At 41.3% G+C, this 27,420-nt stretch overlaps 1 protein-coding gene across 8 annotated transcripts; it reads right to left on the reverse strand.

Annotated features, from left to right (window-relative positions):
- Positions 1 to 926: 926 nt before the first annotated feature.
- Positions 927 to 13,959, reverse strand: CEP15 (centrosomal protein 15). Of its 8 annotated transcripts, none has more exons than XM_081105534.1 (7): positions 13,484 to 13,959; positions 12,719 to 12,828; positions 11,943 to 12,023; positions 11,633 to 11,692; positions 10,184 to 10,307; positions 3,206 to 3,280; positions 927 to 1,338 (listed from the first exon to the last, which is right to left on the reverse strand). In XM_081105534.1, the coding sequence occupies exons 3-7, from the start codon at positions 11,993 to 11,995 to the stop codon at positions 1,207 to 1,209; spliced, it is 444 nt and encodes a 147-aa protein (XP_080961660.1). In that variant the 5' UTR covers positions 11,996 to 12,023; positions 12,719 to 12,828; positions 13,484 to 13,959; the 3' UTR covers positions 927 to 1,206. The 8 variants fall into 8 exon arrangements, with proteins under 8 accessions (XP_080961660.1, XP_080961658.1, XP_080961661.1 ...); XM_081105532.1 differs by having other exon boundaries at positions 11,943 to 12,026; positions 13,412 to 13,509; XM_081105535.1 differs by having other exon boundaries at positions 11,943 to 12,026; positions 13,484 to 13,504.
- Between the last annotated feature and the right edge of the window lie 13,461 nt (positions 13,960 to 27,420).

A 27,420-nucleotide genomic window follows, 5' to 3' on the forward strand; every position in this document is an offset into this window, starting at 1 on the left:
TTTTCAAAGGCTTTCAGCCTTTATGCTGCTACTCTATAGTTACCTAACAGTTCTAACATTTTGTGGCATTTTGTATTGTGACCCTGTAGATGAAGTTGCCATCGGACTGACACTCGGTGCTTTTAGTCCCTAATTACAGCTGTTCACGCTGCAGAGAAGCCTGCTAGCCCGCCAGTGCATATTATGAAAACCACGTCACTGTTACCCACACCAGCACCCACTCAGCGGGATGTTCCCAACATGGGAACGTGTCGGCACAATGGGTGTTTCAATCTCGTTTGTTTAGTTTGTCCTATTATCTTCCTTTAAACACACAAACCAGTTGGAACCATACAGTCTTTCGTTGGACGGTAGGTAGCGTAGCCTCCCGTCAGTAGCAGGAGCTGCTTCTATAGTTAGAGAAGTTATAATTTTTGTGTGCAAACAGCAGTGCACTGAGGAACCTCAGAGCTGTTTCGGGTTGTGACCCAAAGCTTTCTCACAGTTGTTTCAGAAATAATGAAAATAGAAGGGAGAGGGAAGGGCAAGTTTAAAGATGAAAAGGTGAGGGAGGAGCTGTTTGTACTCACAGGGTTGGCAAGTCAAAACCCAAGAGCCGTCCCCAGCTCTGGGAAGGTGTGCTTATCCCGAACCGAGTCCGAGCTGAGGTAACTGGCTACTGACCAAACGCTTTGTAGTCATTGTTCCTGCAGAACCTGTAGAGCTTTGATTATCGCCGAGGAGCAAAATCCTCTGAATCTATTTTCTGACAAATATTACAACACTGACGCAGCTAAGTGCCACGGTCTTTTCATTTGTTAGAAGAAACTAAAATAGTGAGCCTTGTCCCCATAATAAAATAACTGAAAAGTAAGGATTCTAGAAAATATAAAGTCAGAACTAACAACTGGTACTAGATGAGAATGACTAAATGATTAAAAAAAAATAACATACACAGCACTAATTTAGCAATTTATTTAATCAGCAGTCCGCCTTCCAATATTAGTTTCTAATGCTTGCATGGATTTGGTCGAAAGCAAATTCATGACCTTGAGATAGTAGTGGGTCTCTAAGGGACGATCTGAGACTGGCCCGTAGATTCTCATGTCTTTACTGTCATTGAGGAGGTGATGAGGCATAAACATATACTCGGCTCTTCCGGCCTGCAGATTCTTTAATATTCAGCTGTACTAAACACGTTTTTAAAGCTAGTATGAGAAGAACTTATCACTGTGCCTTGTTCCGAATGGTATTTTCTGCTTCGTTTTGATTTTCAACACCAATAGGATATGGTGCTCTTCCTAAAAGAAACTGCTCCCATTTTGGAATATAGTCTTCCACTGATGCCCAGTAAAGAGTCTAGGAGAAAAAACATGCAAAAGAAAAAAAACACATATCAAGCAATTGAACTTGGCTCTTCATAATAGTCTAAATGTTTATTCACTTAAATGTGTGTGTGCGTGTACACACATACATGTAGAATGCACTTCCTCTACAGAATATTTTATGTTAATTTTAGAAAAAAAAAATCTGGCTACTTACTAGTGTTAATTTTCAAATTTCTCAGTAAAACCAGAGCCTGGCAGAATTACAGATTTCAGAACTTTATTGCGATTTTGCACGCCCTCTTGTGGCCAACTTTGTGATTATTACCAGTATTTATCATTTATGGCTACAGTGTTAAATGCTGTTGTTTAGCGTTACAAATCCCATACTAAGTGATTACCCACACTAAAATTATTACAATAAAATTATTAAACATGAATTGCTTTAAAATTAACATAAAATATTTGACCTGGGATGAAGTCAGGAACCGAACGATAACTAGTATGTTACCATATAGAATTCAGGTGAATTGACCCCTTATTTGCATGGGGAAAACATAAAAATGCACTGTATCTTTTAACAAAGCACATGATATGACAGATTTTAATTTCTTTCCTTTTTTTTGTATAATGAAAAAAAAAACACCAAGATTACTTAACAATTTTTTAATTCAACTAAGTTGGAAGTGGAGGGGCTGTGTGATTGGCCTGCCTCTAGCAGTCTGCAAGTTCTAGAAGCTCCTGCAACATCACCATATTCTGTGTGTGAGCTTTAATGGTTTCTTGGCTGACTGTCCTAAGGAGGTCAAGAAAAGTAACTGCCCACGCTCCTTGTCACGGGAGGGCATCTTGTATTAGGTCATCACTAGCAATGTCACTTTGGGAAGGTCAGCCGGTTGGGCAGCATTAAGAACCCGTAATGACTCACTGTGAGCATGAGAAGGCTCCAGGGGTTCTGAGAGTTGAAAGTGGCGAGGGATCTCCATAACCCTGCATGAGTGCACGTGGTCGGAGAAACAGCCTGACGACCTTAAACTAGAGGTCCACCTGCTGGGGAGACCAGCTGAGAGGAATACCGTGGAGGCCTGCCGGTAGTTGGGAGCTTCTCACCATTCACGGCTAGGTGAACCCCTTTTGTGTGGGCCTGACTGAGTTAGGTGCTGGAGCCTTCCACAAAGAAAAAGACATGCCTAGGGCACAGTCTGTACCAGAGTGTTTTCTCTCCGTGATCTCTGGCTTTTCTTATCACTCTAGAACACAGAAAATTGAGGGGCAAGTTCTCAGCCTTTAAATTTGAGTCGATTCTCATCCCTGGTTAGGCAAGCAAAATTATATTTGAGAAAGGTCATTAAAAATATCAAATCAAACTATTCTATATGTAGTTAAATTCCCTTTCATCAAAAATACATTCATATGCCAAAGATGGTTTATTTTTGCCAACCATCTTCCCAATCTGTTCTTGAACTGAGCAAAATAAAACAGACAAAAGCCACACTATGCTGCATAAAATGCACTTAAATCGCCTCGGTTGCATGTTTGGTGAAGGGCTGAACTGCATGCCCCTTGTAACTTCGGCCAACAGGAAAGGCACTTTGGTGCGGCACGTTGGCACCGGAACCGTCAGTGCATATTGTCTGCCAGGGTTTAACGGGATAGTCGTTTCTAAGTGACTAGGTGAAAAGACACAGGATCTTTATAAAATTTTCACTTGAAAAAAATTTTTTTTAATTAAGATCTCATCAGTTACCTACTATGTACAAACTATGGCTCTGCAGACATATAATGATCGGTCATATTTTGTTTATTTTAACTGAATAAATACATCTTGGAAATACGCACATATAAACCACTCGTTAATTTACAATGATAGGGTCGCTACCTTTGTTTCTTAGGATTCTCACCTCAAGAGACACCACTTCAGGCGGTGGAAGTGGGTGACCCCGGGTCTGCAGAGACTTTTCTGCAGCTTCTATATCCTGTAACAGACATCAGCATTGAAAACATGCATTCACACAGCACGCACCTGCGGTAGCTACAGGGCTGTCCCAGCCCTCTCACCTCAGCTCTCCGCGGATATGGTTTGAACTGATGGAGGCACTGAAGTAGGAGAGCTGCTCATTGCTCAACTGACCATTTCAGATACAGAATGCAGGGCTTTTTTTTTTAAAAAAAAAGGTGCGGGCGGGGGGGGGTACTTCTAAGTTCTGCCTTATCATTTTAAATAGTGTCAGTAATTTCTGCAAAAAAAAAACAACAAACAAAAAAACCCAAAACCTTCCTCTAAAACTGCTCAGAGCACCAACTTAGCTCTAACATCATTAAAAACAGCCAGATGGATAAAATAGTCAAATATTCAGATACAAAAACAGTCAGTTACCCAGCCCCACACTGTACTAACCTTAAAAGTAAAGAGATCGATTCTGTCTGGATCATGTAAATTTTATATTAATGACACATTCATTTGTTCAGTATTCCACTCTTGTAAAATTTTACACTTATGAAAATACTCCACATATTTAAAAAAAAGGTCAGTAAGGTACCTTGGCAACAAGAACCTGTTCACTTTACTGGATTTTTAGAACTAGATTTCTAAGGTGATCTCGGGGCAGGTCTGACTGCTCGGCAGAATACCATTCAGCTGGCGGCATTCGAGCCCTGTGCTTTCATTTGGAGCTTAACTTGTAGACGCGTGTATTTTCTCTTATGATTGTAGCAACACCAGGGTAATTAAACTTAATCCATACCCTGGGAAAGACTTTACCTTGATGCACGTATGAATTTCATGCCCAGAAACATAGCACCTCCAAGTTGTTCCTGAAACCTGTGAGTTCTGTTTAAATGAATGCTCCCATCAGCACCTGTGTGTCTGGTGCTTGCTTATGTTTGTCAGGTTCACAGAGGCCTTGGCTGAAGGCCATGTAAATTCTGTCTCTCCTTTGAGCTTAGAAAAAAAGGAAAGTTCTCTGATCCTGGTACAAGCATTGGAGCAATCTAAGTACAGGGCTGTTGGACAGACGGAGGGAGATGGAGAGGGCGTGGGCGTGGGGTGTGAAGAAGCCAGTGCTGAACAGGAGAAAAGAGATAGCAGATGGCAGCGGCGGGGAGCACGGGATGGGTGTGAAATGTAAAAGGGAAAAACAGGAAATTCCCTAAAGGGACTCCCCAAAGTTGCACAGCCATTGATGCACCTGCTGTCTAGAGGAAGGTGATTTGAAGGGGAAAAACATAAATTTAGGGATAAAAAGCCCATCTATTAGCATGTTGATCCCGTCCCAGAAGTTTACAGCTAAGACACATGCTGAGGAGATTTGATGCCAATGCTACAGCAGATAGAGAACACTAACTCTTCTGTGATTACAGTGAGATTTTACGGAGTCCTGGGAAAATTATGTTTTACCTTTATAAGACAAATAGGATAAAATCACAACCCTAATTATGCCATTATTCTAAGAACAGCTATAAAGTTGTTTGTATTTTTTGTTAATCCTCACCCAAGGATTTTTTTCCTTTTTTGGAGGGGGGGTGGGGGGAGAGTGGAAGTGGGGGAGAGAGAGAGAAACATCTATGTGAGAGACACACATAGCATGATTGCCTCCTGCTACACCCCAACCTGGACTGGGGATTGGACCTGCAACCCTGCAGTGTGCAACCACTGAGCAACACCGGCCAGGGCATAGTTACTGTTAGTGGTAGATCTAGGTGTCACTGGTACCTGTAGACAGGATTATAAACACTTTTCTTAAAGATCAGAAAGTAAGGCCACTGAATCTCTCTCACAGGAGAGCAGCTCCGTACGGGGAGGCGCGCCCTGCAAGGCAGGCCTGGGCTAGGCACGGGACGGTCCCCTCTGCAGCATGTCCACAGGTCATCCCCTCCAGAGGACTTCTTCCTGAGGTGGATTCACTTTGTGGGCGTCCTGCTTACCTCTCTGCCTCCTTTCTCTGTTATCCCAAGTGTGGGCTTTCTTAAGATTTGTGACATCTGTTGTCTTTTCACTTTTGACTTGGTCTCTCCTCTTCTGCTCCAGCCATTCACGTACAAGGACGGATGACTTTTCTCCCTGGCCCTTACTGCTCAGTCTAATAAACCAAACTCATCATCTTACTGCTGAAGGTACTGAATGTATACTAGTGGGAATGAGGTTCACCCAGCTGCCCTTTATCTTCAGCTCTTTCACTCTCTGCCATTGAAAGTTCAGCGCTTCAGGATGTCCGTCTTTCCGAGTCATTCCCAATGCGATGGGCTTATTACACTTACCATTCAACAAATCCTTCCTGAATGCTTTCTTGGACTATGCCCAGACTACATCCCATTTTACTTCAGTCCATACTGAAATGGATTAATTTTGCTAAAAAACTTTAAATATATCCTTATCTAGATTAAAAAAATAACTGATACCCACTACCCAGAGGATGAAGTACGAATCTCTTAGCCTGACTGGCAAATGTCTGACTACACACTGCCAGAAGGAAAGGATCAGCAATTACACTTGAAATGATGCTTTATATGTGATGGAATTAATTTTAATAGCATTTTACTTAATCTATTTCATGTGATTTTATTGAAAGTGTTTACCAGAAAATCTAAAATTACATATGTGGCTCTCATTCTGCTGCATAGCACAACTTAGGCGTATCAGTTCCTAGGAATTCTGGGAGTCAAAGAGACATACCCAGTGATACCTCAGTAATGTAATTGGCAATACCTGGGCCCTGGAAACCTCTATGGGACAAATGACCCAATTTCTTCAACAAAGAAATTAAAAGGGCAGGAAGGCTTTTAGAGATTCAGGACTGCAATCAATCAATTAAAAATTGGATTTTTATTTGTATTTTTATAGGATTATACTTTTTAGCTTAATTTTTTCCATCACCATTTATCCCCCATACCCTCTTCCACTCCCAATCCCACGCCCAACCCCACAGTCACCTCACTGTTGTGTTAATGGTGGATTTTATCTGGATCCTGATTCAAACAAATGTAAAAACATGTGTTTATAAGTGAATCAGGAAAATCTGAATCCTCACTGGATATTTAAAGAATTACTGTAAATTTCTTAGATTGAAAATGATATTATGACTTTGCTTAAAATAGTCCTTCCCTTTTACTGATAAACACTGAAATAATACAGAGGTAATGAATTGGGCAGATGAAACAATGTGTTGCTGAAGATTAGCTTCAAAATAATCTGAGGAGCTGGGGTTGGAGGTGAGGGGCATGGATGAGCACGATGGCTGTGTTTGATAATTACTGAATCTGGTGATGGGCACATGGAAGTACATTCTTCTCATGACAATTAAAACACAAGCTTCCCTTGTGCATGACGGGGCAGCCAGTAGAGATGAGCGGACATGATCAGGAAAGGTCAGGCTCGAACACAGAAGCTCATGGACTGAGGTCTTCCCCTCCTCACAGACGCTCCTCCCTCCCCCCCCCAGCAATAGATATCGCCTTACAAATATATAGTGAACCCAGCTGGGGCTGGGCTGGGTTTAACCTTTTAAGCTGCTGGAGGTGCAATTTCTGGGATAGGAAAAATAAGACAATAAAGCAGGAGATACAGGGTCATTGTTACAAGGAATGCTTAAGTATTCACTTACTCATATTCACTTATTCTTCACTGAACTGGCGAAAATGAGAAATGTGAGGAGGGAAGAGGACCAGCGTGGACCTGTAAGTCACTGGCCATCCTGAGTGACAAGCAGTTTGCGGAAGGCTCTGTCAGCTGGCTAATTTATTTTTGCAAATGCATTTAGAGAAATTTTACTGAGTTTCATATTCATTTTGTTGGGATTTTATTACATTTAAAAATAGCCCTAGCTGGTCTGGCTGACTGGATAGAGCGGTGTTCTGTGGACTGAAGGGTCCCAGGTTTGATTCCAGTCAAGGGCATATGTCGGGGTTGCAGGCTCGATCCCCAGTGTGGGGCGTGCAGGAGGCAGCTGATCAGTGATTCTCTCTCGTCATTGATGTTTCTGTCTCTCCCTCTCCCTTCTTCTCTGAAGTCAATAAAAATAAATTTTTAGAAATTTAAAAATAACTTTGTGACAACTGACCTTAGAAAAGTAATGCAGCCCAATCAGGATTAAGGTATGTATCTCCACTTACGTTTTCTCTTTAAAACATAATTGTTTTTATACAAATCATGCCCTTTGTTAAGAGCATTCCCAAGTATTTTATAATTTTATTGCTAACGTGGAAGTTATCTCTTATATTTTCCAACTGTAGCTATAGGATTCCTGTTGACTTTATATGTTTATCTTTTATTTATTAATTTTGCTCAACTCATACTAGTTTTAAAACAATTTTGGTTTTTCTTAGTATATAACCATACCATTTTAGAATGCTAGTGTTGTGCCTTCCTTTCTAAAAGTTAAAGCTCATTCCCTTTTAGTGTTTATTATATTGGCCAGAACATCTAAATAAGATCAAGTAACGGATGGTGAAATAGGTCATCCTTATTTTGTTACTACTATATTTATAGGAATGCTTCCAAGTTTTAATGGAACCATTTTTGATGCACATTCTGCACTAAGTACATATCCTGATGTAACTCAACCTGTTCTTGACAAAGGGTATTAGTAGTAGCTATTATGGTTCCTCATCTCTACATAAAGGAATTAGAATAGATTAGTGGTTTTCACAGTTCCTTAGAGACACAGCAGGGCAGGCAAAAAAGAGCTAAGTGGGTGGGGCTTTGGACCAAAGCTGTCCATTTTTATCTATTTTACATCTTTGGAAAAGTTATATGGGGAAAAAAAATCAAAAACCTTTAGATGACAATCTAATCTATATGCTGTTTAAAGTCTCTTCCAACTCAACATTCTATAATCAAGTCCTATTTATTTTACTTTCACAATAATTTTATAAGCCATTAAAATTATTTTCAAAGTTAAAAAAATATGAGAGAAAAAATAAAAAACTGTGTAAACAGTTATTCAAAATATGTAAAACAAAGACAGGGAACAGACTGTATCTGAGATGTAATAGGTGCTCAATAAATGTTTATTAAAAGACTGTTAGGAAATGTACAAAAATATACTAATTCCTAGATGGGCAGGATAAGGAAGTTATTTCATCTTCTTTGCTCTTTCAAGATTTTTGCAATGCGAATATATATTATTTTGATAATCGGGGGTAAAGACCATATCACACTGGTTTCTGATGGCTATGAAACAGTTCATTATTTTCCTTCTGGATATGACAGTTAATTTCATACCTATTAGATCCAATCTCTCTGTTCTTGAAATCACGTTACATCTAAATAGCAAATGAATCCTCCTCAAATACTCACTCATACGTTTCTTACATAAGTCTTTATTTTTCTTTTGCTCACACACTTTCACTCTGATATTATCTGTACATATCAAGTCTCAGTTTACTCATGTGGACTCACATATCCAACCTTTTCCTGTGACTTGCCAAGCTAGTTAGCTCATGGCTCCACGAATGCTCTTAGGGCCACTCATTCTCCTGCTCTTGGCTCTCCTGCAGCCATCCAGCGGAATGCATCGCCTTCTGCCTGTTTGCACACAACTCCAGCTTAGCCTCCTCTGAGACCATTAAAAGATTCGAGCTCTCCAAGATTTTTTACACTTAACTCCTAGAATATGAGTGCTGAGTAGTCCACATAACGTACTGTTTGATCATGTAAAGTCTCATTTTATGTGTGACAACTTTATATCATCAACTAAGCCTGTTAGCTTCTTGAGGTGAAGAACTCTGATTTATATTTATTTTGTGGTCCCCACTTTCTAACTAGAACTAGCTCAATTGTAAGGACCCTCTGGATATTCATCAAAAAACTTACTCATTAAAAGATGCCTGCAAACCAAACATTACCTGCACTTGCAGGAAGTGGCAACCAAGCCTTCAAGCCTCCTAATTAGTTTTTCTGACTTTTCACAGCAAATTCCAGATTATCCTATATTTTTCCATTTAAAAATAAATATTGCAAAAACCATTGGGCAAGTAAGACATATGGCAATATAGAATGCTTTGGTAGCACTATGGCTGTGACTTAAATTACTGTGGCTCAAACTGCCAGAAGCTGAGAAGATAACTGAATTTTCTTCTTCCTTTATCCTCTAGTGAGGACAGAAGATAACTATATCATGCCTATCGATGAAAATATTTAACAATAAAAACGGAAAACACTGCTTTATAACTTAAATAATATAGCCTTACCACCAAATGTTTTAGTCATAGGATCTCTTGGAAGCTTGACTGGAAGCAAACTTTTAGGGTTTTAATTATGGATGAAGCCATACAATTCTGGAAGCAAAGTATAGCAAGCAGCCAAAAATGTTACACATATGATTTTCCTCCAAGTGGGCACATTGGCCAAATGGTGAGGCCCTGCGCAATTACACACTTTGACCACCCCCTCCATCACCATCAAAAGGGATCTTGAAAATCTGTTATGTTAGATATGAATCTGTGTGTTGACTGTGGCCCCAGTAAGGCAAAATCAAATCTTTCTTGTTTTTATGATGTTAAAATAGTTTTGAGTTGGATCTAAATACATTATAGGTACTTTATAGTATTTCAAGATCTCCCTACCAAGAAAAGATGGAAAGACACGTCTTGTATTTATTACTTATTGCACAAAAGATGACCGTAAAATTACTTCTGTAGTCATTGATTTTTCTGGTTGATTGAGAACATTTAGCTTAAGCAAACTTCACTTTTTTTCATTTAAAAAATAAGAATCCATATGTTATTTATCTAACTAACATGGGTCTAAAAATAGATGATGCTTCATTAATTCTATTTATTACTCACAACAAAGACATTATATAAATCAAAATTATGAACTTCACTTGAAACCTTTTTGCAAAGGTGGGCAAAATCTCTATACTCAAGTCATGGAAACTTACCTTTAAAAGGCGAAGGTTCCTTTTAAAAGCAGCCTCAGCTGCTTGAATCTGAGATGCCTTTTCCTTGTTTTGATCTTCAAATTTACTCTCCATTTGTTGAAGTAACTTTAATCTTTGTGATACTCTAGAAAAAATGGAGATTATATAAAGTTCTTTTAGAAGGAGACATTTTATTGCTTGACCAATATAAAACATTCATTCCTTAATTGTACTTCACTTTGAGTACAACCTATTTTGAAAGCCAATTTCTATGCCAATTAATGAGATAGTGAAGAACTTAGTAGTTTGTTAAGTCTTAAATCTTATTTTTATTAACATATATTGGTATACCATAAGTACATGCTTCTGTTTTTTTAGCCTCTCTGGTCTTCTGAAATTATATTAAAATGTGAAAATATGTTTTCATTTTTGGTGAAAATGCAAACTGTAATACACATCCCTTTGTACATACTTTGTATATGCTTATATATACACCTCCACACACACATACATTGATATAACTTGCTATACAAAACCTTCTGCTTAACACTTCAATACCCCTGAAGCTCATGTTACACATTTAGAATTGTGCTAAACTTCCATATGTTTGAAGAAGCAATAAAAATATTTTTTCCTCTTTTGCCAAGAGAAAGATGAGTGAGAGGCTGTATGTATGCATACCCACAAGGTAAATCAGCAATTGAAGAAAGATGTAAAAGTTGTAAGTGAATTATCAAACTACTCTGTGATACATAATATACTTTAAAAGTTTCTCACTGGTCCAATGCTCAGTTTACAAGTTTTTGGTCCTCTTACATGATTCATAAGTAAAGATGTCAGGTGATAAAAAATAAGTAAGTGGTATATATAATAGTCTAACCATTCCCCAAATAAATGTGGTGATTATCAAGAAACACTGCTTCATAAGGCTGTGATTGAGGGTAGAGCTAGAATTTGGTATTTGAACAGTTATTTTCGTAAGCAAAATTTCTTAACACATTGTGGATGGATCATGAGAATTCTCACTTCATATTACACAGTGTTTTACAAAGTATACTTAAAAAAGATATTAGCTTGTAAGAACATGTAATAAATAACTTCAAAATGCAATGGGTATTTAATTTTAAAGCGTGCCTTTAACATTTATGTAAAACTTTTTTTGTACCCGTTCAATAGAAACCTATCTGTCCACTGGGTAAAACTAGCAATAAAACTATTGGTCCGCAATGTGTTAAAAGGCCAAGGAAGAGGGCCTGGTAATTAATTAGAGGAAAGGAAAACATGAGAACCTGCAGTCAGAGGTGGAGAAGGCTTAATACCAAATGTAAGTGCAAGACTGACTATATCATTGCAGCGCCCAGTGCAGAATGAGAACGTGAGACCCCTTGTTAAAAAATACTCGGAATTTCAAGAGTGCAACATTAGGGAACTAAGCCAAGTGTGAGGGCTGTGGCTGCGCAGGGCACATACCCTAGGAAGTGGGCCCAGGGCAAGAGGCCTAGAGAAGTCCATTCATTATTCGTGTGTAGCCTAGAAAGGGTGAGAGGAGGGGTGAAGTTATCTAACTATTAGTAATAAAAATAAAAACATATAGAATATAATTATACCTTTTAATTTTTGTTATTCTTGAGACAATGACATTCCCTAAGACCAAAATCTCTCAAGTGTCAGAAAATTGAAATGACACACTTTCAGATCTTCAAGTCTTCCTGTGCACACAGTGTTTCACTAAATAGTGTAATTTATACATTTAGATTAATTAGCCTTGAAAAAAACTTACATTTCTTCATGTCTTTTAGAAAGGCGAATTTCTTGAGCGAACAAGGAAGTCATCTTTAGTTAAAGCTGCCTTATGAGCTTTCTGCTAAATAATAAAAACATTTAGTTACTTCCACCACATGTCCTCAGCTTTGCAACATTTGATCATTTTAGTACCTCAACCCATTGGTTCTCTCAGAAGGAAAAAAAAATAAAACTTGAGATGTAATAATGTATAAAATGAAAGATTGCACCTAAAAACATTTTTACTTACAGTGCATAGTTTTTCTTACACCAGATGCATCTAAAAATACTGTGAATCAGGTAAACTCAACACATTTCACATTTTCCCCTCACCTCCCCCCCCCCCCCCCAACACACACACACATTTTAACCTTAAACAGAATTCAAAACAAACACGCAGCTGGTACTAAGACTAGTAAACATTTTATTGAATCAACAGAAAGAAAAATATCTACTCTGTAAAATTCATCACAGGAACAGCATCCCTCATGCACACACACACACACACACACACATACACACACACCGAGAGAGAGAGAGAGAGAGAGAGAGAGAGAGAGAGAGAGAGAGAGAGAGGCAAACAAGTATTAGAACCACTGAAAGCTCCCTTTGTTGGAAGACTGCCCTGTCCCACCATCTCTTTTCCAAACAGGAAGGTGTTTCTGTGTGTAACTGTGAGAAAAGCACCATTGGTCCCTCAACCTCACTGGCTGCTCGGGACTCACACCTGGGGAGGCTGGGAAGGCCATTTCCATGGCGCATGAGCTAGCTCACCTTGGCTGAAGAGCCCGGGCCAGTCCGGGCGCAGGTCCAGCAAGTGCTCTGAGAGGCTGGGATCCTGAAGGCAAGGCATCTGATTGGGTGCAAAAGTGGAGGGGCCAGCCCTAAGAGGGAAAAGACAGGCATAGAACTCCATCCTGCAATGCTGCAGTGAAGCACCGGCTTTCCTAACCTTTATGAAATGACACGCTGACTGCTAATCGCCCACGTGCCCCGGGCTGTGGAGAGACTGAGTGCAGGGCGGGGAGGGGGCCCGGCGTTCGCACACCGCCCCGCGGCCTGCCCTCCGCAGGCTTCCTCCTCCAGGGGCCATTGTCTTGCCTTCAGCACCAAGGACAGCAGTCACCCCCCCCCCCCCCCGCCCCACTCCTACCCCCCAGGACGGGGTTACAGATATTTCCCCCTAAAATCCCTGCAGCCCCGTCCTCGCTGCCCTCCTCCCAGTTCCCAGTGCCGCGCCAAGGACGTCCCAGAAAGTTGATCCAGGGTCACCTCTCTTCCGTGACGCCTGCCATCAGCACTTCAGACGAACCGCACAAGAATTCGGCCTTTTGAACCGAAGATCCGCGCGGTTTCGCAGACCTCAGCCCTCCGACCACCCCACGTCCTGCCTACACACCCACAGGCTCGGGACGTCCCCCCGCACCCGGCTCTTCCCCGAGCGGAGGTCCCCCGCCCTGCAGACACCTGCGCCGCCGCGGGCCGCTCGGGCAAGTCCAGCGACCCACCCGCCCTGATGCGGCGGGACCCCACTCTGACCTCTTCCGGAAAAGCACGGCGTCTGCGCACGGCCGGGTCTCAGGACGGGCCTGGGCGTGGCCACGCAGCCGTCCCCAGTGACGTCATCACGGCGTGATAAAAGGCGCCTGGGCGCGCGAGGTCAGCGAGGTGGCGCCACTCGGAGTGCCCTGAGCCCTCGGAGCCGCTGGCTGAGAGGAGGGCCCCGGGAAGCTGCTTTCGGCGCTGGCTCAGCTTCAAGGCCGTTTGAAATGGGACCTGGAAGTGTTCAGCAGGCTTCGGAGGGCGCGGCCGGGCGCTTGGAAGCTGCAGTGTCACAGTGTGGATGTGAGGAAGCGGTCCGGACAGTCCAGCGCGTTCCCGTGGGCGTGGCAGTCTCACCGTGGGTGGCCCCGGCCCCTGCAGCTCGCACACCCAGAGGGGCAGTGGATGGCTTTTCCCGGCTTGAGCCGTGTGCCCGTCGCTGTGTTTATGTGATTCTCCCATTCACCGAATCCCACTGGGACGGGTGAGAGAGGTACCGTGTCCTCCCTGGGCAGGAGGAGAAACAAGCTTGGGCGCTTCTTTAGGTCCTGGCTTGAAGCCAGCAGAGAGTTGATTAAATCTCCCGCTGCCCTCAGGACACACCCGGGCTTCACCCCCGGGGTGGGGGTGGGGTGGGAGGGGGCGGAAGGCCATCCTTACACATCCCTTCCCCTTGAAATCGCTTTGCGCGGGAGGTAGTGCTGTCATCATCACAGAGGGAGCATGAGGCTCAAGAGGCGGAAAGCAGTTTTCTAAGGTTTCTGAGTGGGTAAAAGGCAAAGGGCTAGGACTCCAACCCAGAGGTCTTCTGTTCTTTTTCTTCCTAAATATCTACCTAAAACTTAGATCTCACGTGGGGACCATGGCACTTCCAGGTACTTCCATAGACTAGGTTCCTCCTCTGTCCACTGTTTCCTTACAGAAGCACCGCTCCACCTCTTCGCTCTCTGTGCTCCTCCTGCTTTGTTTTTCTGCACCACACAGCACCATTCACATCTTTCTTTTCCTTTATTTATTTTTATTGTTGACAGTATTACCGATGTCTCCACTTCTCCCCCTTTGCCGGCCTCCACCAGCCCCTGCATATCTTATAGTCACTTGTTCAGTTGTTTACCAGTGTACCCCCCACTGGAATGTGAATGCCCTAAGAACAAGTATTTTCTTAGGAGGAAACTTGGATCTTCATTTAAACTTAATGGGGTGACATTGGTTAATATTACATAGGTTTCAAGTGAACAAGTCTGATAGGCCATCTGTATATTAGACTATGAGCCCCTCACCCTATATTTGACCCCCTTTTCACCCTTTACTACTCTGAACTCCCTTCCTTCAGGTAACCACCGTACTATGGCCTGTGTCTTTGAGTTTTTAAAGATCAGGTATTTTTACCTTTTATTTGCTGTTCTGTTCTTAGCAACTAGAACTGCCTGACATGTAAGTGCTCAGTAAATATTTTTTGAATGAATAGATGAAATTCCATCATGAGGTCATAGAGGTCTGTCTTCAGGTCATAGGACCTTTGACTTAGTTCTTCCATAGTTTTATTTAGTACACATGAAAAATAGACCCTTGATTGGCCCTGTGTTCTAGGAATGAAATAGAGGTTATAAGGCATTCTTGTTTATTCTTTTACTTAATTTAAGGATTTTCCTTAAGTTGGTAATGGGCTGCATGGAATAGGGAACTGAGAGTGTACATTCAATATTTGTATGTTGCTTAAAACAAACTTTGCTCAGAACTGAGAGTGTACATTAAATATTTGTACGTTGCTTAAAACAAACTTTGCTCACCTACTGCCTTAGAAATTTTCATGCAGGTTTTAGGAGACTAGTAGTTGAAATATTCTTAGTGTCTCACAGACCCTTAGAGGTTATCTACATAGACAGTGATAATTCTTCAGCCTCCAGAAAAGAACTTACTCTCTACTTAAAGGTCTGTGGTGATAGGAAGATATTTGGATTGCTATCTTCACTTTATTTGTTTAAATTAAACCTATTGGGTTGACATTGGTTAATAATGTTATATAGGTTTTCCCTCCTCAGTCATAGGCCACAGCTAAGCCTTTCTGTGAGACACAGAGCTAGGAAAGACGCTGGCAATTGCAGGCTATCTATTACTGTACAGCTTCTGTATTTATTAGATAAATTTGGGTACTTCCTGGGTGAGATATTCATGGTCTATTCTGTGAATTATTGCAACCTTCTGAGTAATACCTGGCCCATATGGGGCATTCTGTAAATGTGTAGTGAGGTTTATATTTCCTAACCTTGGACTAGTTCTGTTCATCAGCTTGATATCATTGTCCCCTGAGCCTCATTATTGAGAAAGTACTGTCATCTTCTCTTCTATATATATAAAAGGTTAATATACAAAGTGTCCCCTCAGGAGTTCAACCAGGAGACTGGGAGTTCATTCGCTCACTATGATGTGCACTGACCACCAGGGGGCAGTGCAGAACAAAGGAAGGCCCCAGCCAGCAGCCAGAAGGCCCTGATCGGCCCTGATTGCCTGCCAGGCCTAGGGACCCTACCTAGGCAAGAATTTCGTGCACTGAGCCTCTAGTTTAGTCATAAATTCTATAAGGATATACACTGAGTGGCCAGATTATTATGACCACTGATGTTTGTAGGCAAATTAGCTATAATTTCATGCTGAAATTGCTAGAGAGCCAGACCATTATAAATAGGGAAGCAGGTTGTTTACCATGACAGTAGAAGTGATTTTTTTCTGAAGATATGGGTAAGCAACACAATTTAACAGCCTTTGAACGTGGGATATATTTGAACGTGAGTGGCCAGATTATTATGACCGCCTGGCGTTCGTAGGCAAATTAGCCGTACACTGCATCGTATGGGATATGGAAGCCGAAGGCCTGTTTGAACACCTTTACTGTCTGCAGTTACCAAGATAAAATGTCTCCAATTCCCACAGAACACAAGGATTGGACAGTCGAGCATTGGGAAAAAGTCATGTGGTTCGATGAATCATGTTTCCAGTTGCATCATGTAGATGGCAGAGTGAGAATTTGGCGGAAACAGCATGAAAGCTGCAACCCACATGCATGAGTACAACCCTTCAAGCTGGTGGGGGCCGTGTTATGGTTTGGGGCATGTTTTTCTGGCATGATTTAGGCCCTTTAATTCGTGTGGAACAACATCTGAATAGCACAACATACCTAAGTATTGTTGCCGATCAAGTTCATCCTATTATGTTGTTGGCATATCCCAATGGATCTTCCAACAAAACAATGTGCCATGCATGCCATGGTGCTCGTATTGTGCAGGAGTGCTTTCAAGAACATGAGGGAGACTTTACCTTGCTTAGGTGGCCCCCACAATCACCAGATCTCAATCCAATTGAACATTTGTGGGATGAAGTTAAAAGAGCCATCAGGCAGCTGGTTCCACAACCATCAAATCTCACAGAACTGGACAGTGCTATTCATCAGGCATGGTGTCAGATTCCTCACATCACCTTTCAACATCTCGTGGAGTCAATGCCAAGAAGAATCGCCGCAGTATTGAAGGCAAAAGGTGGCCCAATGAAGTACTGATGGGGTGGTCATAATAATCTGGCCACTCACGTTCAAATATATCCCACGTTCAAAGGCTGTTAAATTGCGTTGTTTACCCATCTCTTCAGAAAAAAATCACTTCTGTCGTGGTAAACATCCTGCTTCTCTATTTATAATGGTCTGGCCCTCTAGCAACTTCAGTGAGAAATTATAGCTAATTTGCCTACAAACGCCAGGTGGTCATAATAATCTGGCCACTCAGTGTATTTATTAAAAATCTGTAAGATGTAGTCTCTGCACTCAAGAGCCTAGAACCTGTCTAGGCTCTTAAGGTATAAAAAAAAAAAAAAAACAACCCTAGAGGATGACCGCTGAAAACATAAAAATGACTAATATTTATTGCGTGTTCATTCTGTACTAGGCACTTTGCATGAATCTCCTCACCTAATTCTCTAACAACCCTGTGAGCAAGGGTACTGAACTCTTACAATCCCTGTTTTTATAGCTGAGAACACTGAGACTTAGAGAAATGACTTAAGATGACACTGCTAGTAAATGAACCCCAGTGTGGTGTTAGTAGCCAAGTAATGATGTATGTTGTATTGAGAAGGTGCAATTGAAAAGTATCATGCAGACGACAAGGGTGCTAGAGAAGAAAGAGAGCACTCTGAGTTGGAATTGTCGAGACGGCTTAAAAGACTGGGAGGCGGAATTTGAAAACTGGGTAGGATTTGGAGGTCCAGTTTTGTAATCCATGGTATCAGCGGGCAGGAGAAGGGAGGGTGAAGTCTTCTAAGTGAAGGAGGCAGAGTGACAGGAGTGTGTGATGAGACCACATCTGGGGTGAGGGCCGGTGAAAAGGGAGCATTGAGAGGAATGTTTTCTCATTTTCCCCAGTGGTGAAGATTTCATTTCTGGTGTCAGAGAACTTTAAAATAGAGGTTTGACAGTAATAAGGAGAAGGAGTTATTGGAGGTGAGACTGGTAAGTAGAGAATAGAATGAGGACAGAGAAGGAACCCTTGAAAATGGAAAAGGAAAGACAAGCTTTATAGAGTAAGATATAAAAGAATTTCAGAATCGTTGACAATTCCAATGACTCCAAATTACTATCAGTAAATTCTGTTATAGTCTTTTTATACCTCCTTTGGGTTTACTCTGGATAGACAATTACCAAGAAAATAAAAAACTCATGCCTGAAATGGAGTTCGTTTATCTTCCTGTTGCAGGAAATCCCAGAAGAAATTTGGTAAAGTGGATCCAATTGCCTGCACTTCTGCTTTTTTTCACTTTGAAATAAAACCATTAGAATTTTACCTTTTTCCATAATTGTAGACTGTCCATTTTGCTATGGAAAAATATTCTACACTGAAAATATATCTGAAATGCTTTAAATTGGCCCTTGATGGATTTTGACCAGAGAGAATTTACAACCAGATGCCTCTAGAATCTTTTGTCAACGAATCAGCTATCAATCTAGGTCCAATCAGATAAAACTCTGCAACAGAGAAATCATTATCACAGCTGGTACCTACATTGTAGGTATTCTTGGCTGAGAGAACAAGGCCATACTGATAACCTGCCAATCTTAGTCATTTCCAGTGAGAATTTGCATATGCCTTTCCTTCTTGAGAGAGCAAATTAAAAACCTCACTAGTTCTAAAAGTCATTGAGAGAACATTAGCATTTTAAAATTGAGATCACACATGATAATTCTTAGCAAATCATGTGTATGTTGTGTACACAGTAAATATGTATACTTTTTTACTTCCTAAATATCAGTAATTTAAAGCTCACATATCCTTTTTTTTTTAAGTGACACCCTGCTGTGTATAACTTATAAAGACTTTTTTTTTTTCCCCCAACCCCATCTTCTCGATTTACCAGCAGCTCTCATTACACTCACTGGTCTCTCTCTAACTCTTTAACTCGGGCTTTTCTTGAAGTAAAAATTTTCTCTTTCATAGCCTTCCTGCTGATTCTTTATTTTCTTCATGATTTTTTTCCCTTTTGCTCTTAGTGTCCTGTGATAACCTTATCCTTAGTCTACTATTGAGTAAGCAAGTAAAGACCTTAAATGCAGATAAATATCTCATGATCTCACTCATTTGTGGAATATAATGAACAACCTAAACTGATGAACAAAAATAAATCCAGAGACACAGAAGCATTGAACAGACTGTCAAACCTCAGAGGGAAGGGAGAGGATGGGGTGAGATCAACCAAAGGACTTGTATGCATGCATGTGAACATAACCAATGGACACAGACAGAGGGCATGTGCTAGGGGGTGGGAGTGGCTGAGGAGAGGTCAGTGGGGAAAAAGGAGATATATGTAAAACTTCAAACAATAAAGAATTTAAATTAAAATAAATAAAATAAAAACCTTAAATGCATACTTGACTACTGGTGAGCATTGCATTCTGCTGTTCTCATCTTTTTGTAATGCTCTGCCACTGAAGACTTTGCAGCAGCCATTTTTTTTTATCATTGTTTGCTATATCCATCACTTGAAAACATAATTTCCTTTGAAAGAACGAGAGTTGCAGTTTTACTGTATTGCAACTTCTTTGTTTCAGGATCTAATGATGTGTAAAATATTGTGTGATTTGATGCTTTTGGGATGGATAATTTTTTAAAAATCCATCTCCTTCACTTACATGATAATAGCATGAGAAAATGTTTTGAGGAAACCAAGGTGGCCACATAGGTAAACACCGGAAATTGCTGCCTTGCACAACCACTTCAAAAATGCAACTAAAAGACAAAACAGACACCATCCAGAACCACAGGAAGGCTGGGGGAGTGGAAATTCTACAACTACAAGGAAAGAAAAAAGCACACTGAGACTCAGAGGAGGTGCGGAAGTAAAGTGCAGAGGTACAGAGGCGCACGCGGAGAGGGCTGGCAGCTGAGGTTGTCTTTTTCAATCAGGAGGGAGTCATAAGCTCCCGACTGCTCTGAATTCCAGTTCTGGGCGAGTCTCAGGGACCCAGACTCATACGGGGAGAAACTGGACTGTCTAGCATCGGGCAGAATTCGAGGGCGGCTTTATCTCAGAGGTGCTTGCAGGGAATACCGAGGATCACTGAGACCCGGGGCCTCTTAGGGCAGGGCTGAGGATCAGCCATAGCTGTTTGCTCCGCCCAGTTGATTCCCTGAGACCCCGCCCCACCCAAGCTGTGTGCAGAGGCTTTTGCATATGAATGACCTGGCCCTTTGCAATCTAAAATTACCTAACAAACTGCAGCTGGGTCAGAGAGACCCAGAACATCTAAAAGAAGGCCCAAGGCCCCACAGAAGCTTGCATTGCTTCACAGCTGGGCCTCATCTGGGCACCTCCAAACCCCAACAAAGAAGAGGAATCTGCAGATCTCTCCATAGCTCCTGCAGGGTAGCCTCAGGCAGAGGCTAAATTAGCACCTCCTTAGAGATCCAAGAGCCAGTGTACCCAGTGGTCAGAGTGGGACCATCCAGATTACAACTCCTCAGATCCATAAGGGACACACTCAGGGGGCAGACTCAGTGAGCACCAAAGCCCCAGTGAAACAAATCTTGCCCCATAAGGGTGTCTCCAGCACAGAAGTTCTCCCACCATAGACACAGCTGATTCTCAGCCAATTGGCCTGGAGGTCAATTCCTCCCAGTGATACCTACGACAATCAAGACTTAACTACAACAAGACTGTGCACACAGCCCACAAAGGGGTGCACCAAGAGTGTCCACCTCAGGTAATTGGGGAGGCTGAGCCACTGGGCCCTATAGGACACCTAGCACAGAAAGACACTCTATCAACACAGGGAAGCAGCCAAAATGAGGAGACAAAAAAACAGGTCACAAATGACAGAAATGGAGGAAAGCAAACTACTGGATATAGAGTTCAGAACCACGGTTATAAGATTACTCAAGAATCTTCTAGAAACCGCCAATAAATTTAGTGAGACCCTCCATAAATCTAGTGAGACCCTCGAGAATATGAAAAAGGACCAACTAGAAATTAAGCATACACTAACTGAAATAAAGACTATTATACAGAGATCCAATAGCAGACTAGAGGATCCCAAGAATCAAGTCAAAGATTTGAAATACGAAGAAGCAAAAAACACCCAACCAGAAAAACAAAAAGAAAAATGAATCCAAAAATAGGAAGATAGTGTAAGGAGCCTCTGGGACAACTTCAGGTGTACCAACATCCGAATTATGGGGGTGCCAGAAGAAGAGAGCAAGATACTGAAAACCTATTTGAAGAAATAACGACAGAAAACTTCCCCTACCTGGTGAAAGAAATAGACTTACAAGTCCAGGAAGCGCAGAGAACCCCAAACAAAAGGAATCCAGAGAGGACCATACCAAGACATCATAATTAAAATGCCAAGAGCAAAAGACAAAGAGAGAATCTTAAAAGCAGCAAGAGAAAGAAAGTCAGTTACCTACAAGGGAGTACCCATAGGACTGTCAGCTGATTTCTCAACAGAAACTTTGCAGGCCAGAAGAGAGTTGCAAGAAATATTCAAAGTGATGAATAGCAAGAACCTACAACCAAGATTACCCAGCAAAGCTATCATTCAGAATTGATGGTCAGATAAAGAGCTTCACAGATAAGAAAAAGCTAAAGGAGTTCATCACCACCAAACCAGTATTATATGAAATGCTGAAAGGTATCCTTTAAGAAGAGGAGGAAGAAGAAAAAGGTAAAGATAAAAATTATGAACAACAAATACACATCTATCAACAAGTGAATCTAAAAATCAAGTGAATAAATAATCTGATGAGCAGAATAAACTGGTGAATATAATAGAATCAGGGGCATAGAAAGGGAGTGGACTGACAATTCTCGGGGGGAAAGGAGTGGGGGGTGTGGGAAGAGACTGGACAAAAATCATACACCTATGGATGAGGACAGTGGGGGTGGGGTAAGGGCAGAAGGTGGGGTGGGAACCGGGTGGAAGGGAGCTATGGGGGGGAAAAAGGAACAACTGTAATAATCTGAACAATAAAAATTTTAATTAAAAAAAAATAAAAGAAAATGTTTTACCTAACTTTTTAACATTTCATGTGAATACATTTCTTCTTTCGCTAGAGCATCAGATCTTGTTTTCAAATCTGATTTTCCTTTTCTCAAGCATCCCTTTAGTATTGCTTTTCAGTAATGACTTTCTTAAATCAAAATCTGAGCAATTGTACTGGTGGTTTATTTTTACAAACCTCAAATTTGGATAAAACGGCATTTTTTAACATAAGACTATTAAAAACCTTTAGTTAAATACATTTTTGGGATTTGGCTAATTTCAATAATCATGTTTTGTAGAGGTAAAAAAAAGAATTTCTTAGTATCTTTATGTATGGGTCTGCTTTTCTTAAGCTATAAGAAAAAATGCAAATAGATGGCAATAGAAATAAATGGCAAATTAATTTTATTTAAACTTTAATGTATTTCCCCAAGTCCAAACGTGTATTTGTTTGCTCATTGGCTTGTTTATACATTCAAAAATAATGTTTTCATTAGATTAAATGTGAGCCTCACGTTTTAGTCAACTTTAAATGACCTCCAGCTGGTGGAAATGTTAATAGTACTTGGAAAAATTGGATAAATTATTATTTTACAGTTTTGTTGTCTGAAGAATATTTGTTTGATATGAAATAGGAGTTGAACGTGTTGGCTTACTTGTTTAAATTTTGAAGAAAGGTAATGGAGGGGAAAAGAAATGGATTCATTTTAACTCTAGATGGCAGTTAAACACAGCTAACAAAGATCAACTTGTTTGAAATACAGGGACACAAAAATAGTAAAACATACAAACATTCTGTTCTACCATCCAGTTAATTATATTCTCAAAATGATGTCTTGGATTGATATTACTAAACAAACATATATAAAGTGTAATTACACACAAGTGGAATAAATAGTGTAGGCCTGTAATTGCAAGATTTTTTTCAGCTAGTAATATGGCATACACCTGTGCAATGGTTTATAGTGCTCATATTTTATTTTGTCATTTTTACTAACATTTAATTCAGGGTAGTTCCATTTTATGCACAATTATTTACCAATATCAATTCAAACCATATGCCATTGGGAAAACTATTACATATTTAATGTCTTGAAAATTTTAAATACAATCAAAGGCTATTTTCATGAAGAAATGTGTTCTGTAAAAATCCACTCTGACCGGGTGGCGTGGCTCAGTGGTTGAGCATCGACCTATGAACCAGGTGGTCATGGTTCAATTCCTGATCAGGGCATATGCCTGGGTTGCAGGCTTGATTCCCAGTGTGGGGAGTGCAGGGGGCAGCCAATCAATGATTCTCTCTCATCATTGGTGTTTCTATTTCTCTCTCCCTCTCTTTTCCTTTCTCTGAAATCAATAAAAAAATTATATATATATTTTTAAGTCCACTCCAAAATCTGGGATAGATATTGATGCATGTACAGTTGAGATTGCTTTTACGTTACTTTGCTTATATGTAAATATAAGCATTTAATTCACATTGTTAGCTTGTTGCTTTTTAGGGTACCAATTATGTTTCTGATAATATTTACAAGGGAAAGGAAAAGCTTGTCCGATCGTACTGTGTTCTCATCTCATGGTCTCAGCTGCTTGAATAGTCTGTCTTTCTATAGACTTGTAGAAGGCAGCTCTCTCTGGTTTATAATCTACATTGATATGATGTCTGGTAGGAGAAGAAAGATTGAAAGTATACCTAATTAGGCTCTTCTGATTTGTTAGGTGGCTTAGAAAAGGATGCAGTATTTTTAAATAATTTATTGCAGATTTTACATAAAATAACGAAATCCTTTGGAGAGGACTTGATAGACTTTTTTATTTTCATGTGTTTAGCAATTTATGCACTGAGTCCATTTCCAAACAATGGATTTTTGCAGAGGCAGCAGCTAATGCCCCGGGCAGAGGTCCTGCACAGGAGCCCCCCTACGGTTTATAGGTTTATCTTGATTCCTCAGTATCTGCAGGGAATTGGTTCCAGAACCCCCGCGGATACCAAAATCTGCGGGTGCTCAAGTCCCTCTGTAAAACGGTGTAAAAACAGTGCTTGGAGTTGGCCCTCTGCAACCTTGGATTCCTAAATGTGGATTGAAAACACTGTTTTGTATCTGGGTTGGCTGAATACCAGGATGAGAAACCCACAAATACAGAGAGCTGCCTGTTGTTCCGAAACCTTGTAGGCCTTGCACAGTGACGTTGTGCCTCTCAGCCACAGAGGTGGAGAGTCAGGGCCGCCTACTGCAAGGTGCACTTGAACACGCAGATCCTGGAAGAAGCATTTACCTTTGAGTTGGTGGCATAAATGTTCCAAGAGATGGAATCACGCTGTGGAGTTACTGTGTCTTTGGAGTAATTCCCTAGACTTCAGACTCCTAATAGCAGGTGTTGGTTTGTGATAGGTTCTTGATAAATGCTCATTGAATATAAGTTGGCAACAGGATAAATGCTTTGTTTTTTAAGCAACATAAAAAAAGTCCCATGTTACTAAAAAAACTGAAGTAAAAGAATTTATCCATTTATTTCAGAGAAGTTTCTGCTAGAATTTTATAATGATTAATGTACTTGCCACTCATCTCTAACAGATTGTTGCCTTGCATGAATGCAAAGTTGCCAGAACTTCTGATTTTTCAAGTGAAGACAGAAATTTGGATTTTCACATGAAATCTTCTGATTTTTCAGTGTTAGCAACTAGTTCAAATAAAAACAACAAAGCAAAATATATACATACTACGGGCCCAGTGCATGAATTCGTGCACCTTGAAAGGAACTGTGGGCCGCGAGGCTGCTATGGGCACAGGGGCGGGTCTCAGGCCATCCTCTGCACCCTTGCCTGGCCCCTCCTGCCACTGCCCCGGTTGCCTGTCTGCCAGCAGTCCCCACTCCCGCCGCTACCACTTCCGTGCGCTGTCGATGCCAGCCCAGCTGATGGTGCAGAGTGATTGGGGCCAGCGCCAGCAGCAGGTGCTAACGGTGGCTGCTGCCCCGATTGCCCCTCAGGAGCAGGGGTTGGTGGAGAAGCCCTTAGGGGCAATCAGGGCTGGCAGCCGCTGCTCACACCCGCTGAGGGCGTCAAGCAATCTGGGCCGCCACCAGGTGTGAGCAGTGGCTCCGGTGCCAGCAGCAGGTGCAAGTGCTGGGCGGGACCGCAGTGTGTGGGAGCAAAGAGTTTTCAGTAACCACCAGAGGCTCACCCCAATGACAGCAACTGGCACCCTGTCGTGGTCTGGTGCCCCCACTTACCTGCTCTACCATCCCGCCGTGGCCGACACCTGCCATGTTCCACACTCTGCTGCCGATGCCTGCCATGTTCTGTGTGCGCCCCCTGGTGGTCATCACACATCATAGCGACCTGTTGTTTGGTTGTTCTGCCGTTCGTTCTATTTGTATATTAGGATTTTATATATATAGATACACCAGCGGAAGAATGGCTTGCTATCTTCAATTGTACCACTCTCATTTTTAGCTCATTATATTTTACATTTTACAAATTTGATTAACTTGAAACTTTTACTTATGGTTGCAATCCAATCATACTTTTTTTGAGGTTATGTTGCAGAAGACTGGAGAAAAACCAAGCCACGCTTAGAGAAAGGGAGTTACGTTTTACTATTAAATTCTGTGCAGGCCCAGAGAATAATGTGCCTTTCAAATTCTGGGGCCCCCCAACATGAAGGAAACACCTCTATTTATACTTTTTCTAATCCTTTGTCTCCCAAATTTGGAATGAGATTTCCGGGCCTTCTGAGAAAAAAGGCCTGCGTGCTGGGAAGGGGCCATGAGACCATATCTCAAGGCCTGGCCTGGTGTCAGCACTGACAACTCTGTCTGGGGCATAGTTTACGGCCTCTCTGGAATGGGAGTAGTCTTATTTTCCTTATTATTTAAGACAGAAGCCAGAATAGCAGGGTTAAAATTTTAAACAGTAGTTTTTATATAAGATGGATGCTTCAGTTATACTTTAGTTAACTTAAAATTAGATTTTGGGTTCTATCTCAAAGTCTTTAATTTCATATGCACCATCAGTCTCTGAGGTGATATCTACAGATACCTGCTCCTATCTTTTGCATTTTGATCCTTCCTAATTTTATTCTTGAAGAATAACCTTAAATTTAGTTTTGGGAGTAAGTTGCTCTAGGTACTTTGTGGCACTTACTTGGGGTCTAAAAATGCAAATAATAAAGAAATGTATGAACGCCTCTTCATTACTTTTCTTCTTCTTTCTTCCTTTCTACAATCTTCTTTACAGTCAGAGTGATTTTTTTCAAAACATAAATCAGAACTTGTAACGCCCCCCCCTCCCCCCTCAAACCCTATAGTGGCTTCCCACTGCCATTAGAGTAGAACCCACACTCCTTCGCATGGTCCTGCTTGATCAGGCACTGCTTCCCTCTCCCAGCTCATCCTTACCAGGTCCCCTCGTCCACTCGGATTTGCTCGAGCACACCAAGCACAGTCCTGTCTCAAGAACTTTTGCATTTGATGTTGCCTGCCCCCGAGCATCTTCCACAGAGCTTCACATATTCTTCACCTGTCATTCCCTGAGATAGTGCTTTCTTGCTCACCTTATCAGAAATAATCCCTTTCACCATCACTTTCTATTTTTTCACCTTATTTTTTATAGTACTTACCTCTACCTAGTATATATTTGCATGTGTGTATACATGTATATACATGCATACTTATCTGGTATATTTGCTTATTATCTTTCTCTCCCACTAAAACATACATTTCATGATGGCAGGAGCCCTATTTATCTTGCTGATTGCTGTATCCTTAATACCTAAAATAGCACTTAGCCCTATTCTGTATATCAGAACTGTAAAATAAATGAATAAGTAAGATCTAGTAGCCACTGTGATATTCAGTGGTAGAAGAGAGATCTCAAGTTTAGAAAGGGCAGCAGAGGCAAAGTAGGGAAGTTATGTATCAGGTTCCTCAGTACTGTACATTTGATATATGTGCCCATCATTGTAGCCTATGACCTCAATCACTTTTTTTTTTTTCAATTTTAGAAATTTGACTTTCTATATTGTATGGTAGAATTAAAAATGATATGTTAAACATGCTTTGTAGAACTACATTCATATAAATGACTTACTAAATTCATGGTGTGATTTTGCATACAGACTATCCTATATAGTAAAAGGCTAATATGCAAATTGTCCCTATGGGTGGGAGTTCAACCCCACCAGGAGTTAGACATGCGCTGACCACCAGGGGGCGGCGTGGAACATGGCGGGCATTGGCAACATGGTGCTGGCAGCAGAGGCACTGCCAGCCCCGATGGGCCTGCCAGCCTCAATGGGCCCCGATGAAAGTGGGACCATGGCAGGATGGTGGAGCAGGTGAGCGGGTGGTGCCAGGCCAAGGCAGGTGCAAAGGGAAGCCCTGACCAGCAGCTGGCAGCCACTAGGGACCC

Source organism: Myotis nattereri, assembly GCF_964212035.1.
Source record: "Myotis nattereri genome assembly, chromosome: 14".
Taxonomy (NCBI): domain Eukaryota; kingdom Metazoa; phylum Chordata; class Mammalia; order Chiroptera; family Vespertilionidae; genus Myotis; species Myotis nattereri.

Bases quoted from the DNA above. Each gene is read 5' to 3' on its own strand.
- CEP15 (XM_081105534.1), bottom strand. From the start codon at position 11,995: ATGACTTCCTTGTTCGCTCAAGAAATTCGCCTTTCTAAAAGACATGAA. The intron at 11,693-11,942 runs GTAAGTTTTTTT...CACCCTTTCTAG, and splicing joins TCTAAAAGACATGAAGAAAT to GCTACACACGAATAATGAAT. The intron at 1,339-3,205 runs GTGAGAATCCTA...TTTTTCTCCTAG, and splicing joins CTGAAGTGGTGTCTCTTGAG to ACTCTTTACTGGGCATCAGT.